At 38.0% G+C, this 15025-nt stretch overlaps 1 protein-coding gene across 2 annotated transcripts in view; it reads right to left on the bottom strand.

Annotated features, from left to right (window-relative positions):
• SMG1 (SMG1 nonsense mediated mRNA decay associated PI3K related kinase) overlaps positions 1 to 15025 on the bottom strand; it is a 95311-nt gene that overhangs the window by 27612 nt on the left and 52674 nt on the right. For both annotated transcript variants that reach the window (XM_059898193.1, XM_059898194.1), the window contains 14 exons: positions 14243 to 14352; positions 13413 to 13560; positions 12866 to 13025; positions 11963 to 12083; positions 8753 to 9001; positions 8151 to 8435; positions 6857 to 7001; positions 6253 to 6391; positions 5114 to 5344; positions 4827 to 5004; positions 3997 to 4158; positions 3219 to 3436; positions 2752 to 2906; positions 826 to 1048 (listed from right to left, as the gene is read on the bottom strand). In XM_059898193.1, coding sequence (XP_059754176.1) covers positions 826 to 1048; positions 2752 to 2906; positions 3219 to 3436; positions 3997 to 4158; positions 4827 to 5004; positions 5114 to 5344; positions 6253 to 6391; positions 6857 to 7001; positions 8151 to 8435; positions 8753 to 9001; positions 11963 to 12083; positions 12866 to 13025; positions 13413 to 13560; positions 14243 to 14352 — 2524 coding nt within the window. The remainder of the gene's footprint in view (positions 1 to 825; positions 1049 to 2751; positions 2907 to 3218; positions 3437 to 3996; positions 4159 to 4826; positions 5005 to 5113; positions 5345 to 6252; positions 6392 to 6856; positions 7002 to 8150; positions 8436 to 8752; positions 9002 to 11962; positions 12084 to 12865; positions 13026 to 13412; positions 13561 to 14242; positions 14353 to 15025) is intronic.

A 15025-nucleotide genomic window follows, 5' to 3' on the forward strand; every position in this document is an offset into this window, starting at 1 on the left:
GCAGATCAACTAAGCCCGTGTGCCACAACTACTGAGCCTGCGCTCTAGAGCCCGCGAGCCACAACTACTGAGCCCACGTGCCACAGCTACTGAGCCCACGTGCCACAACTACTGAAGCCCTCGTGCCTAGAGCCCGTGCTCTGCAACAAGAGAAGCCACTGCAATGAGTAGCCCGCACACCGCAACAAAGACCCAACACAGTGAAAAATAAAATAAATAAATTTAAAATAAATAAATAAACAGGCTCCCCCAACTAGTGGTGCTATTGCTGAAACAGATGAAAACCAAAGAACATACAGAATTAAGGGGACCAAAACATAAAAGATTAAGGATTCCCAAGTATTTAAATACACTAATCATCTCTCAAACAGGCTATGCAGAACTGCTGTCAAAGAATTCCTTATAAAAAATGATGTTGTTACATGTGAATATTTTGTCTGTTAGAAATACTGAATACCACTCCACCAAGAAAAACTACATAGGTCCAAGATTAAATTTCTTAATCTTTTATGAGAAGAATATAGCAGGCAGTCAATATTTAGCTCAAGGCCACAGCTCCTTCCTTGTCTAATTTCTTACAGTATATTCTTCCCTGGAGTGAACCCTCAGTAGATTTAAGTTTGCCACCCTAGGCCCACTCACCCTCAAATTCTCAAAAATGAAGAAAACACCTTTCTCTATATTCTTTACAAGCAACTGACCACTGACTGCCTTCCATGGGCTTAGAAAGTTCTCTTGTGTTCTAAGTAAAAAGAGTCCCCTTACTTAAATTTTTTATCTCAGGGAATTTCCTATTTCAGTAGCATTCTTGAGATTTTTCTGTACCTCTTTAAATGGAATCCAGCTGCTTCCAGGCTTTGCAGGGTTTGATGGTGTCTTCAGTTTTTCTAGGGCATTTTCTATTGCATCACCGTAGTTATCCTGAAACCACTTTTCATGAGGCGTTTCTGCAGGGGCTGCCGTGATGCTCCTCACATGCTCCAAAGCAAACACAATGGGCTTCATCAAAGCCGTGTGCTTCTCCCGCATGATTGCAATTTTCTCTTCTCTGACCAGAAAGATGTAAAGAGTTCAATACAAACAAGGAACAATTTAATTGTCAAGTGTAAGTAAACAGTATCAAAGAATAGTCAAAATAAAGTAATAAAATATTAGCAAAGTAACTGACTAAAAACAGCATTGCAAAAAATCCAGCATATAAAAGGGGCGCCTTCTCTTTTCTACAAGTGGTGCCGGGAAAGCTGGATATCTGCTTACAAAAGAATGAAGCTGAACTCTTACCTTTTACTATGTGTCAAAAAATAAGCCAAAATGGATCAAAGACCTTAACATAAAAGCTAAGGCTTTATTTAAAACTCTTAGAAGAAAACAAAAGAAAAAATTGATAAACTGGGCTACATCAATACTAAAAAATCATGTGCATCAAAAGACATTTTTTTGGACTTCCCTGGTGGCGCAGTGGTTAAGAATCCGCCTGCCAATGCAGGGCACACGGGTTCGATCCCTGGTCCAGGAAGATCCCACATGCCACAGAGCAACTAACCTCGTGTGCCACAACTACTGAGCCCACGTGCCACAACTACTGAAGCCCACGCTCCGCAACAAGACAAGCCACCGTAATGAGAAGCCCGCGCACCACAACGAAGAGTAGCCCCTGCTCTCTGCAACTAGAGAAAGCCCGCGTGCAGCAAAGACCCAACACAGCCAGAAATAGATTTTTTTTTAAAAAAAGACATTTTTTTTCACTCAAGAGAGTGAAAAAGACAATGCATAAAACAGGGGTAAAATATTTGCAAATCATGTGTATGATAAGGGATTAATATCCAGAATATTTAGAGAGCCCCTAAAACTCAACAACAATAAAACAACCCAGTTCAAAAATGGGCAAAGGATTCAAATAGACACTTCTCCAAAGGAGGTATACAAATGCTCAATAAGCACATGAAAATACGCTCAACATTATTAGTCATTAGAGAAATGCAAATCAAAGCCACAAGATACCATTTCACACACAGTAGGATGTTACTATCAAAAAGACAGAAAATAACAAATGTTGGCAAGGATATGGAGAAATTGGAACCCAGTTTACCAGTTCATCTACAAGTTAAACATAGAATTACTATCTGACCCAGCAAATCCATTGGCTCACACACAATTAAAAGCAGGGACTCAAACAGATATTTGTAAAGCAATGCTGACAGAAGCATTGTTTACAACAGCCAAAAGACAAGAGCAACTCAAGTGTCCATTGACAGACGAGTGCATCTCATGCACTCATGAGTGAGCAACTCAAGTGTCCAATGACAGATGAGTGCATAAATAAAACGTGGTATATCCATACGATGGAATGTTATTCAGCAATAAAAAGGAAGGAAATTCTGATACATGCTACAACATGGAATGAACCTTCAAAACATTATGATAAGTGAAATAAACCAGACACAAAAGGACAAATACTGTATGATACCAGTCACACGAGGTACTTAGAATAGTCAAATTCATAAAGACAGAAAGCAAAATAGTGGTAACCAGGGGCTGGGGATAGGGGAGAAGGGAAGTACTATTAAATGGGTACGGAGCTGTTTGGGATGATGGATAAGTTCCAGAATTTGACATAACACTGTGAATGTACTTACTGCAACTGAATTGTACACTTAAAATTAGTTAAAACAGCAAACTTTATATGTATTTTACATTAAAAAAAAAAAAGAGGCAGCTATGTTTTTGGAGTGTAAGTATATGAAAACATACTTGCGTAAGGTATTGTTGTTCTGGACTCTCTTCACCTCATCTTCCAGCTGCTGAATTCGTCTCAGGACATACATGTGTTGCTGTAACAGAACTCCCAACCAGAGCTCATCCCAGAGAACAGTGACCCTGCGCAGCTCAGCCACGAGCATCTGAACCTGCACACACGGCACATCCAAATATGCTCATCTACAAATCTACACACAGCACAGTTCTGCAAACACTGGATATTGCAAGTGAAATGTGTGCATCTTGTTCATTATCCAATTAGAGAACCCTGATCAGTGATTCTATCAGTAAAGATTTATAAAACCAATTTTGGTTATTTTAAAAGCTTTACTCCTTGAATAATATTTCCGTAACAGTTTTATGGGTTTAGTTTTTAGGTGAGTTTTTTTGGGTTTTTTTGGGTAGGGGGGGTGGTTACAATAAAAATTTATTTTAAAACATATGAGTTGGTTTTTTTGTACCTGTAACACCATAGTTGGGTTTGCAGAGGACAGTTTATCTACAATTTTGCTGTAGCAATCCTGCATCATGGCTTGGTCTTCATTCAATCCACTTTTAGGCTCATCCTTATTGCTATCTTGAGAAGCAGGAGGACTTCCTCCCTCACATTCAGAAACCAGCAATTCTTCTCCTTGAATATTGCCAAGTAAAGTTGGAATTGCAGAGGAAAATTTATTTCCTAAAGTGAAATGGGAGAATAAGGTATAATTTGGATACTTCTCCCATGTGCATATGTTGAGTTAGGGAAAACATCAATAATGTATTTGATCCCAGAGCACTCATTTAACTAATTTTGCCTTCTGTGCACTAAGTTGACCAAAGATCATGGATATTCTGCCTTTTTACAAGTTCAGCTTCTAAATTTATTAATATTATAAGCTAATAAAAGATAAATGGGGGAAAATATAATAAATGAGTCTCAACAAATAAAGTGTTCCCCCAGCCAGAGTCCAGAACTTATTTTCAATCCTTGTCTGCCAGTTAATTCAGCTCGGTGAACCTGAGATTTCTCCAAGCCTTGGTGGGTTACTGTGAGACTGAAGATATCGTGTAAAGCACACATCCTACTGCCAGACACGGTAGTTACTCAATAAATGGTGTTATTATTTTTACTATTATTATTATGGAAAAATTACAAACTCTATCAACTCTGGAACATAAAGCTCAAAAAATTTTACCTAACAAACGTTGTTTGCAAACTCATTTATACTTAAAGTAGCAGTATTTAAAATTCCTTACCTGAAGCCTGTGATTCACTACTAAGCGATATGGTGCCCACTATTGCAGGATACAATATGAGATGTGGGGAATCTTGAGCCACACGGCAGAGAAGGTTACAAATACTTTGGCGCACATACACTTCAGGGTGGTTTAAGCGTGAGAAAAGTTGTGGAATAATTCCTTCAGGATAAGAAAGAAAAATACTTTAAAGTTATTAAAAACAGTCAACATGGTGGAGGCAAAAGGATAAAACTTGATATATGTCAGCATTAGTTCTAAGAACCTCCAATTTCTCCCTGTGATAGCAAAGAACCATACACAATAGTTCTTGATTTGCAAGTTTAGTTGGGGTACAGAGCTATAATCAAAATCCTAAGCAATTCAAAAATGTTATAGAGAAATACATTTTCGTGAGTGCCTGTAAAAGAAGGCAGAAACAGACAATATTTTCAAAGGGTATATGAAAGTTTTTGAAACTTATTCTTACCACTCTCTCCAAAATTCCTTTTGTATATAAAAAGCTTCCGCCTCTCAGCCTTCCATTTCTCTGAAAGGTGGGAGGGAAGTGGTATAACAAGCAGTCCAGAGTGTCCTATGAACTAATATAGCTATTTGATAACACATTCAAATAGTAAACATAGAGGAACTTTTTTTTTTTGGCCACACCACTTGGCATGTGTGATCTTAGTTCCCCGACCAGCGATTGAACCCGTGCCCCTCTGCAGTGGAAGCACAGAGTCTTAACCACTGGACCTCCAGGGAAGTCCAAGGAACTATTATTTTTCAACAGTCTTATTATATTCTACCCAGAAATAATTTTTCCTGAAACATTTTATTTAGACTATCACCTCTCCATGGCGCAGTCGGTGTTGTTTCCAAGCCATGTTCCAGATACTGCCTAAGCTCTCCAGCATGCTTCACAAGCAATCTGAGCAATCGCAACGTGGCCATCACAATCACGTCGTCCGTGCTCTGCTCTGCTCTGTGACTTAAATGTAGCCGAGGGTCATCTTCATCTAAAGGAATCTAAGGATGAAAAACAAAAGGGAAAAATAAGACAATTCAGAATACTGTTTTCATCTACTAGAAAAGAAATTTCAAATAAACTTTCCTAACAGAACACTGTGCTACCTACCTGACCAGCATTGAGTTTAAGGAAAGTAAAATATGCACTGCAAGATAGTTTGTACAGGCTGAAGATTCTATCTACAACTTTCCTCCACACTTTAATAACTCCTTCTGTTGCACTTTCATCGAGTTCTGAAAGCCATGGGCAGCTTGATATTAACTGACGCCAGATAACATCAACCATGTCATCTTCCTCATTATCTTCACTTTCTGTTATCTGAAGTGTTATATCTTCATCCTGAAGAAAAATAGGGCAAAAAAATTTGCTATTTCTGGGCACAAATTAAAAAAGGGAAAAAGGTACGTGATTTTCTTAATATATGCAAGCATTTTCTCATTTATGACCAAAATACTCCACATAGTGTTATACATATTAAATCAATGTTACTATGCTTCTCTTTATGATATATTCACTAATGTAGCTAATGATGAAGGATATAAGCATTTAGCAAAGATCAAAGATTTTGATTTGGGGAATTTAAATGCTTCAGAGTTACAACATAATACTCTGCCTGCAGAGAATTACCTTACTCTCTCTACAGTACTGCACATGTACTTAACACCAGCTTTGACAGACACTGATATATGCTGAAGTCTAGAGCAAGAATTAAGTCAACACAGTTTTATCTCAGCAAATAAAATGCAAACTTCTAAAGTCTACAACTAAATACTTAATAGTTATAACATTCTAGAATTCATAGAACTTTGAGAAGGGAGGGAGTAAATCCTACAGACCATCTAGTCTGCTGGTTTTCAGCTATGGCTGTATAATTTAGAATCACCTAGTAAAACTTCAATAAACCCTCCCATCCCCAACACATACACAAACGTTCCATCCAGAATATGTGGAGAAGGGCTTAGACACTGGCATATTTTAAAAGATTCCAAGCCAGTATTAAGAATTTCTGATCAGAAGAGCAATTAAAAGAGAAATCTACATAAAACAAACTTCACCTTTTTTAACAGGACCCTAAGGAAATGACTTGATTTCTCAAGAAATCACATTCTTCTTATTAGAAAAATACTTTAACTCACCTTCATCTTATCAAAGTTTCATTTGAAACAAAACATTTAATCAAGTATATGTGATTTAGAACAGTGAACTTGACACTATTTCCCCCAAACACTGTATCATGTTTTCCTTGCCTGAATCCCCGCTGGCCGACAAACAGCTTGACCAAGAATACCATATATTCTCTCTTTTTCTTCTTCGGTTATAGTGTCTGGGAGCAGATTCTGAACTTCAGATTTTTCTCTAGGCAGCAGACGAACACCTTCTCCCTGACTATAAAAATAAAACAAATCATCAGTATTTCAGCTACCGAAACTTCGCCGTGTCAGCAGAGATTTTAAATCTCTAGTTTGTGGGCTTCCCTGGTGGCGCAGTGGTTAAGAATCCGCCTGCCAATGCAGCGGACATGGGTTCGATCCCTGGTCCAGGAAGATCTCACATGCCGCGGAGCAACTAAGCCCGTGTGCCACAACTACTGAGCCTGCACTCTAGAGCCCACAAGCCACAACTACTAAGCCCATGTGCCACAATTACTGAAGCCCACGCCTAGAGCCCGTGCTCCACAACAAGAGAAGCCACTGCAATGAGAAGCCCGCTCACCGCAACTAGAGAAAGCCCACGCGTAGCAACGAAGACCCAATGCAGCCAAAAATAAATAAATAAAATAAATAAATTTATAAAAAAAAAAATCTCTATTTTGCAATGCATTAAATAAATTACACATTTCAACGTACATACCTAGCATTGTCAACCACCTTTCTGCCCCACCTGTAAGCCCAACTAGCCAACGCTGCCCAAGATTTGGCTACTTCAGGCGCCTGTACTGAAGATAGGTGATACAACTGTCCCAAAATGAAGTCAGGTTCTCCAACTCCAATATGTACTGCCATAGCGGAGAAAAAAATAACAATGTCACATTCATAAATTTCTAATGGCATTCCCATTAACATTTTAGGATTTTACTATCTGCAAATAATAAGTTCTATAACATTATATAGCACATAATTTGATAAAGCACACATTTGTATTATGCTTTTCTAAAAGGCTAATATGTTGAAATGAATCACTCAGCTTCCCAAGTAAGCTTAAATTATCACCCTGTAAAACACATCAATGTCTTTCATGATACTGAACTTTACGAACAGTTCAGGTGTCAGATGTGTTCTAGAATGTCTTGTATTTTGGATTTGACTGGCCATTTCCTCAAAATTAGATTCAGCTTAAACATTCTGGCAAAAATAATAGATAGGTGATGAGTATACAATTTCATTCAATCAAAGATTCATGAGGTAAATATCTTTATTTCCAGTTTAGAAGTGAAGAAATCTCCTGCTATAGTGCCACTTGCCAATATGAAGATTTATAATGATCACAAGACATACCCCTTGTGAATAAAGACCCCTATAGTACATAGATTAGAATTACTTAGTAAGACCAATGTAAGTAACTACAATTCTAGGCTTCACAACAACAAAATGAACGACATGAACAAAATTCTCATGTTTCAGCAAAAAGGTTAGTTATCTCCCAATCTGTAAAACCTGGACAATGGTGCCTACCATAACAGGCACTCAAACACTGCATGAATTAACCACCCTATTTGTCGAGCACCCTTCTGTTACTAGCACTAGTGTCAGGATGTGAAACGTGAACCTTTCTGTAGTTTCTGTGCCCCACCAGTCAACGGGACCAGAGGCCACTATTCTGTATCTTTGTTGTTCCTCCTAGCATGAGGTAGAATTTTAGATATCATGGGCAGGACCTTACTGCCGGGAAAAACATCAAGGTCCATAAAAGCACCATGAACTGGGGAGGTGGGAAGTAAGGACTGGGAGGCGGAGTTCAGTGACTTCCACAGTGGCATCAGATGCTAAAGAAATGTGCTTTAGTCACTTCTGGGCAATATAATATACTAAATTTCCACAGAGACAGTTTTTGTGGCCAATTATAGCCAGCCTAACACTGTAAACTTTAAAATAGGGGGAAATAACTTCTAAAATTAGTATTTTAAAGCTAACCAAACAAATCCTACCTGTAGATTCGCTCTCAATCCGAGGATACTCTTCTTCCATTGTATTAACAGATGGTAGTTCAATTAGAGTGAGTATGTTTTTAGATAAAGTAGAAAGACCTGTCAAGTTCTGCTGCTGCTGAGCTCTGTAAACCTGTTTCAGCTGCCCTGAAATTTCCTTCCATTCTGCCTGGATCCATTTAGCCAATGTCAGAATTGACTTGGCAACAGCATGTTCAGCCTTGGCAGACTTGCAGAAAGATATGGCACAGGAACTCAACATCTCCATTGCATGTGTTGACTGGCCTATAAAAAATCAAAACACCAGCCCTTAGAAGCAAACAAATGACATTCTTTCAGGATAAAGTAATATTGTAAATTCAGTGATAATCAATGATCTCTGCAAACATTTCCTACTTTAATAAATAACAAAATTACCTCTTTTAAAAGCACCAAATTACAGAGGTAAGTCAATTACACATAACTTACTCTTCAGGACCCAAATTTTCTGCAACAGTTGAAAAAAATCAACTTTTCTATTATTGCCTTACACCATACACAGTAACATTCACACACATGATTTTTATTATAGTCGTGTATTAATCATAATTCATTTTACTAACCTGCTGTATATAGCAATTTGGTTTTTTCAATGTCAAGTTCAGGCCCCCATTTTTCATCCATTTGACCTTGAATTGATAGTTTTTTAAAATGCTGGACCAAATCCTGGGCAGTGGTGGTCTTTCCCAGCTGAACCTCACTACACTGTGCCAGCAGTCTTGTTGCAAGTGACACATTCCCCCGTTTTCTAGCAAATTTTGCTGCTGTTAGACCTAATTCCATGAGATGGCTTCTAATTGGAATTGTTTGTTCTGGAGAGAAGAAAATGTTTTATTAGTCCTTGCCTGGTCTAATCCCAGATTGCACAGAAACATGGCCAAAAAATTTCTTCCCCAACTATTCCCTTCCCCACTACCTCCCTAAATAAAGATAATTCGTTTTTCATCATCTTTTAATCCCTAACAGCTAGCATAGTGCTTGGCATACAATAAACAATAAATGTTTGTTAAAATAAATGTATACAATGGAGTAGACAAAAGTAAAAATCGTTCAGTATAAGAAATTTAACTTTTTAGCTTCTGAATTGTTTTAGTAAAGAGCCTAAGCCAAAGGGTGGGGAATGAGGGTAAGGCCAGACCATCCCCCCTTCTTGAGTAAGTACCCTCTGCCCTTCTACCATGCCATTCTCTCCTGGTTTACTCCTACCTTTCTGAAGAACCTTTCTCAGTCTCCTTCTCGTCCACTACCCATCCATTATAATTGGTGTTCCTTGGGGTCAGTCCTAGGCTCTCTACTCTTCTCACTCTGCATACTCTCCCTGGACAGTATCATCTGCTCCTGTGGCTTCCATTACCATACAAATGCTGATGACTCTTGAATCTTTATCTCTAGCCCAGACCTGACATCTGAGTCCCACCTGCCTACCAGTCACCTATACTCAGGTATTTCAAAGGCACTTTAACCTGTGTTACATGGAATCAGTTTTCCACCACCCTCCAAACCTACTTCCGTCTCTGTTTTCTCTTTCTCAGGTAAAGGCACACGATCAACTTGGCTACCTGAGCAGGTGCCTGGCAGTCATCTTAGCCTTTACTTTCAATCCTCATATCACATCTGCTTTTTTCTGTCCCTACTGCTACTACCTTGGTTATCTTTAGCAGGGACTTCAGCCTAACTGGTCCCTCTGCCCCCAGCCTTAGCCTCTTCTAATTCATTCTCCCATCTGCAACTGAACTGATCTTACACAAAGGTAAATCTGAACACTTAACTTCCCTTTCATGCCTTCCCACTGTCCTTCCGATAAAGCCCCAACTCCGAAATTTGGCTTACGAGGCACTGATGCTTACACTGCATTCTAATCTCAATCTCATCCAGCTTCATCTCTTCCCATTCTCCCTTAGGCGAGAATTGAGAATTGAGTCATCTAAAAATCTTTTACTACTGTTGCTGGACTTCGCACGTGATATTTTCTCTAACTAAATTAGTCTGCCTTCTTTCTCATCTCTACCCACCCTTGGTCTCAGCTTAAATGTTACTTCCTCCCCAAGTCCTTTTCTGATTCCTAGGATTAAATCGGTGCCCTTGTGCTATTTTAAGCACCATGCATGTGCACTTCCATTTAGCACACCATATTGCTGCTCCTTGCTTGATGACAATTTTCCCTGCTAGACTCCAGAATCCCTCTGGTCCTAGGAATGCAGAAAAAAGGCTTGTCTTGTTCACCATTACATCCCAACTTATAGCACAGTACCTGGCACAAAGCACATATTTTGATAAACACTTGCTGAATAAAGAAAGAAAAGTAAGGAGGAGTGAAGTTCTGTCTCCAAATGTAACTACTGGGTTACTGACTTTTTCTTCTCAGTTTTAGAACTTATTCAATATGGGAAGGATGGGAAAGGAGATGATATTTGTATTCCTATTATATGCCATGCTCTGTGCTAGGGCTTTTATATACCTTGTCTCATTTCCTATAATCCTTACAAGAATCTCATGAGTGGGGCAACCCCCATAACTGAAAAGCAAAGCGACTCAGGAGTTTAATGACTTGCCCTAAGGTCCCTCAGTTTGCAAGTGTTGGGCTAAGGATCCAAACCCAGGTCTATCTGGCACTGAGGGTCCAAGTGAGTCACAGTTGCCAGTAATCACCCTGCACTACAAGTCCATATCCCAGCATTGGCTTACTTAAAATTTAATACTCAAATTTACTCGGTAACCCTAGCGACCACATTATTGACTAATTCTACAGAATTCTGGCAACTTTTCTGTATTAGAGCGAAAAGGAAATTGCTAACATCCCTTTAACATGACATTTCTTTCTTAAAAATGAGACCTACGAATATTGATACAAATACTAATTCTCTAACTATTCAATTGAAGCATTTAAAACATTCACGGTACATTGTATCTGACAAAGAATTTGAATCCAGAATATTTAAGTCTTATGACTTCATTAAAAATGGGTAAGAGTTGAACACTTATAAAATAAGATATACAATGGCCACTATTCAAATGAAAAGATGCTCAATATCATTAATCATCAGGAAAATACAAATAAAACCACAATGAGATACTACTATACATTCACTCCAGTGACTAAAATTAAAGACCCACTATAGCAAGTATGTAGATGTCAGAAGGAGTGTAAAATGTACAATCACTTTATAAGAAACTGTCGAACTATTTCAAAAGTTAAACCATATGACCCAACAATTCCAATCCTAGGCATTTACTTAAGAGAAAGGCAAATATATATCCACCCAAAGACCTGTACATGAATTTCACAGCAGCTTTAGACATAACAGCCCAAATTTGAAAACAACTCAAATATCCATCAAAGGATCAACAGATAAACAAATTGTGGTATAGTCATACAATGTATATTCATACGATGTATATTCACACAATGGATGCTACTCAACTATAGGAAGGATGGCACTACTGACACATGGAACACAGGGAACCTTAAAAAATAAAATGCTGAGCAAGAGAAGCCAGACACAGAGCATACTGTACCATTTATAAAAAAAACTTTAGTAAAGATGAGTCTAATCTATAGTGATTGGAAGCAAATCAGCAGCTGCCCAAGACAGGACAGATGGGAGAAATGACTGGCAAGAAGCATAAGGAAACCTTTGGGGGTGAGATAAGTATGCTACATCTTGACTGTATTGGTGGCTACACAGGTGAAGAAATGTCAAAAATCATGAACTACACACTCAAAATGCGTAATTATATCTCAACAAAGCCATTTTTTAAAAAAAGCTAATTACCTTTTATTTTCTCCAACAAATGACTCTGATACATGGTATATCTTAATGCCTGCATCCACGGCCTGACATCATGCTGTTTACATGAACGCAAAGCTTCACTGAAGAGTGGGATAAGACAGTCCTGCCAGAGAAAAACCAAAACTACTTAATGTAAACAGGCTCCTTATATGACCCCACAGGTCAGCTACTTCAGATCTACTACAGATTTATCTATTAAACGCTCCCCTTTCTTCACTGTATCTTCTAATCACAAGAGAAAACAACACGCTAAAGAGAAAAACCTTTGTTTTGCCAAAAGAAAAAACTTTTTTCAGAATATTAAGTCCAATTTATCATTGTACTTACCAATAAAGCAGCCACATTTTTATAAAAAAATAAACAGCTCATTTACTATAAAGCAGAAGCTAAGTTACAGAAAAACATAAAACTACTGCTTCATAAACAGATTCTCAAAGATTATTTCCCTTGGGAAGGGCCCATCTTTGGTTAAACTTTACCCTATTTGGAAGGAGGAGGCACAGTCGCTTCTTTTCAGTCAAATCTGAAATTTATATAATCTGGTATACATTTACATAACCAACTCCTCTTCCAAAAATAAGGGAGGGAGGGAGAGAGGGAGGGAGGGAAGGAGGGAGGGAGAGAGGGAGGGAGGGAGGGAGGGAGAAAAAAACCTAAGCAACCAGCCATCCTTGAGATTATATGTCTTAGGCTCCATCTTCCTCACATACTTCTCCAATAAAAATTTGCCTGAAAATGGAATTTTAGATTTCTGGATTTACTTACTAGCTTGTCCAAAAAATGCTACAAATGCTATTTTAAAAATGTGAAAAACAGCCTTTGTTCCACAGTAATGCCTATTAATGTTCAGAAGGATATCCTGGTTAAAAATACACATATACACACCTCTGTTGAAAGTCTGCTAGAAACTGTGTTCTCCAAAGCAGAAGAGCAATATAGCTGTAAGGTACTTAGAACTGGCAGAGACTGTGAAACCGTTAAAGTAGAAAGTCTCAGTGGCCCAATAGCTATGCGGCAGGTTTGCTTCAAGTACTTCACCATGTTTCTGAAAGAAAATATTTACTGCTAATTAATACATAAGATTTTCCAACTTATAACCACTAAAGGGATAATAAGCAGTGTGATAAGATGCTACTATACTGGCATCCAAAGTGGGGGAAGAAAAAGGAACTGCCTGCTCTTAAGTAAAATGACACAAGCAAGTCAAGATATCAATATTAGCTTTTGGGGATATAAAACTTTTAATTTTACTTAGTTTCAACCTCTGTATATTAGCAAGCGACATTCACATATCATACGACTTCTACAACTAAAATGAAGCTATCATGACTAGCGCTGCAGTGATCTGGTAACTGTCTCACTCCCACCAATCTACACACATTTACCATATGGTACACATAATGCATATTTACCTTCTTAGGATTACACTTACTCAGTTATAGACTGCCACTTCTGATCTTGTTCTATGTGGTTTAAAGCAGTTGCCAAACAAACAGAACTTCTCAACAACTGAACTTCAATGGACTTCTGAAGTTCCCTTGGATCTGGACTTAACATGTTAGGAAGCAGTTTTTTCATATCTACAGAAATTGAATAAGTTCCACTAAGTTAATTCGCTTTTAATGTACAAGAGTAACAAGATACCTTGACAATATTAAAAAACAATCACCAATGAATACCTCCTTTCATGTTTAAGTTCATATTTAAGTTCAGGCAGTTTCATATTAAGTTCAGACGCTATGATTAAGCATTTCTGATAGCTATATAAAAATACTTCACATAAAATAATACCTCAGACCTCTCAAAATGAGTTCAAAGACTCAAAAATCAGTAAGTCAATCTACTACTTAAAGGGGCAAACACTGAATTTAGCAAGTCAATGTTAACACACAAAATATTCATAATATTAACTTCAGTATTACATTTTACAAAATGCTCCAGTGTGACATAGAATTTAATTAATGAACCACATCAAGATGTCAAGCAAGAAAAATATTTAAACACGACTTGCACTTTTTCAAAGAAAATGGCTAGATAAATCTCTAAGTGTTACAGTAGCCTTTCTTAGTTTGCTTAATTTGAATTAAACTATTTTTCATTTGCTAAATCAAAGGTAAAGGGAACAGCCGTAATTTTTTGCTTCACACTCTGCCCCCAAAAATGTACAGAAAAACTTCCAGATTTTCCACTAAAATATACTAAGCCAAACATTTTAAACAACTTGTTCATTAAAATACTTAATTTTAAAATTATCTCAAATACCTATTTTTTCTTTTGATCCTCCAGCAAATAGATTGATATTTTCTCCTGGTAACAATTCTAATTGCTCAGTACATTCAACAAACTCTCCAGATTCAAAACTGCTTAGTGATCTGTAATTAAAATATTGGTTAGCTTGTTTTACATTCTATCCAGCCTGTGGAGCCATTCAAAAATATAGAACAAATTCTAGAAAAAGAAAGCAGTTATACAGAATTCCTTTGATGAAAGTTCCTTCCACGTAGGCCACCATTTTATTTTTACTTTGAAGATGTGACTACCATCTTAATTAGAGTGGCAAACTGGAAAGTCATAGCTACAGACATTCAGTTTAGCATACTCAACCCTCCATGTTTCCTTCCTCTTTTTGCAGTCTGTTAGCCTTGGAGGCCCGACCAAAACACTAACAGTAGAGCTCTGCAGGGCAACTTCAACACCTAGTTCTCCCCAAGCTACCACTAAATTCCCTGCATGGCCTCATTGCTCACCTAAAGCGTAAGCCCCAGTAGGTCTCCTATTATCTCAATCTGATATCCTACTCCTGCCTTCTTTCATTGTTGGCCTCCCTCCTTCTCTCCCTTTTCCACTGTTTCCTGGAACCCGTTTCTCTTCTTTCAAAGGATTTTTCCTTCCCTTCTCCTCACCTCACCTGAAAATGGTACACCTCTGGAACTCCTTCCGATAGTCTGTAGCTTCAACACCAGGATGAGGGCCTTACCCTCCTAGCAACCCACTGCTACTTCCAGATCTTTCACTCTGTTCCCATTCCTATTACAGCTGTTCTCC

The sequence above is a fragment of the Balaenoptera ricei genome, chromosome 15 (assembly GCF_028023285.1).
Source record: "Balaenoptera ricei isolate mBalRic1 chromosome 15, mBalRic1.hap2, whole genome shotgun sequence".
NCBI lineage: Eukaryota > Metazoa > Chordata > Mammalia > Artiodactyla > Balaenopteridae > Balaenoptera > Balaenoptera ricei.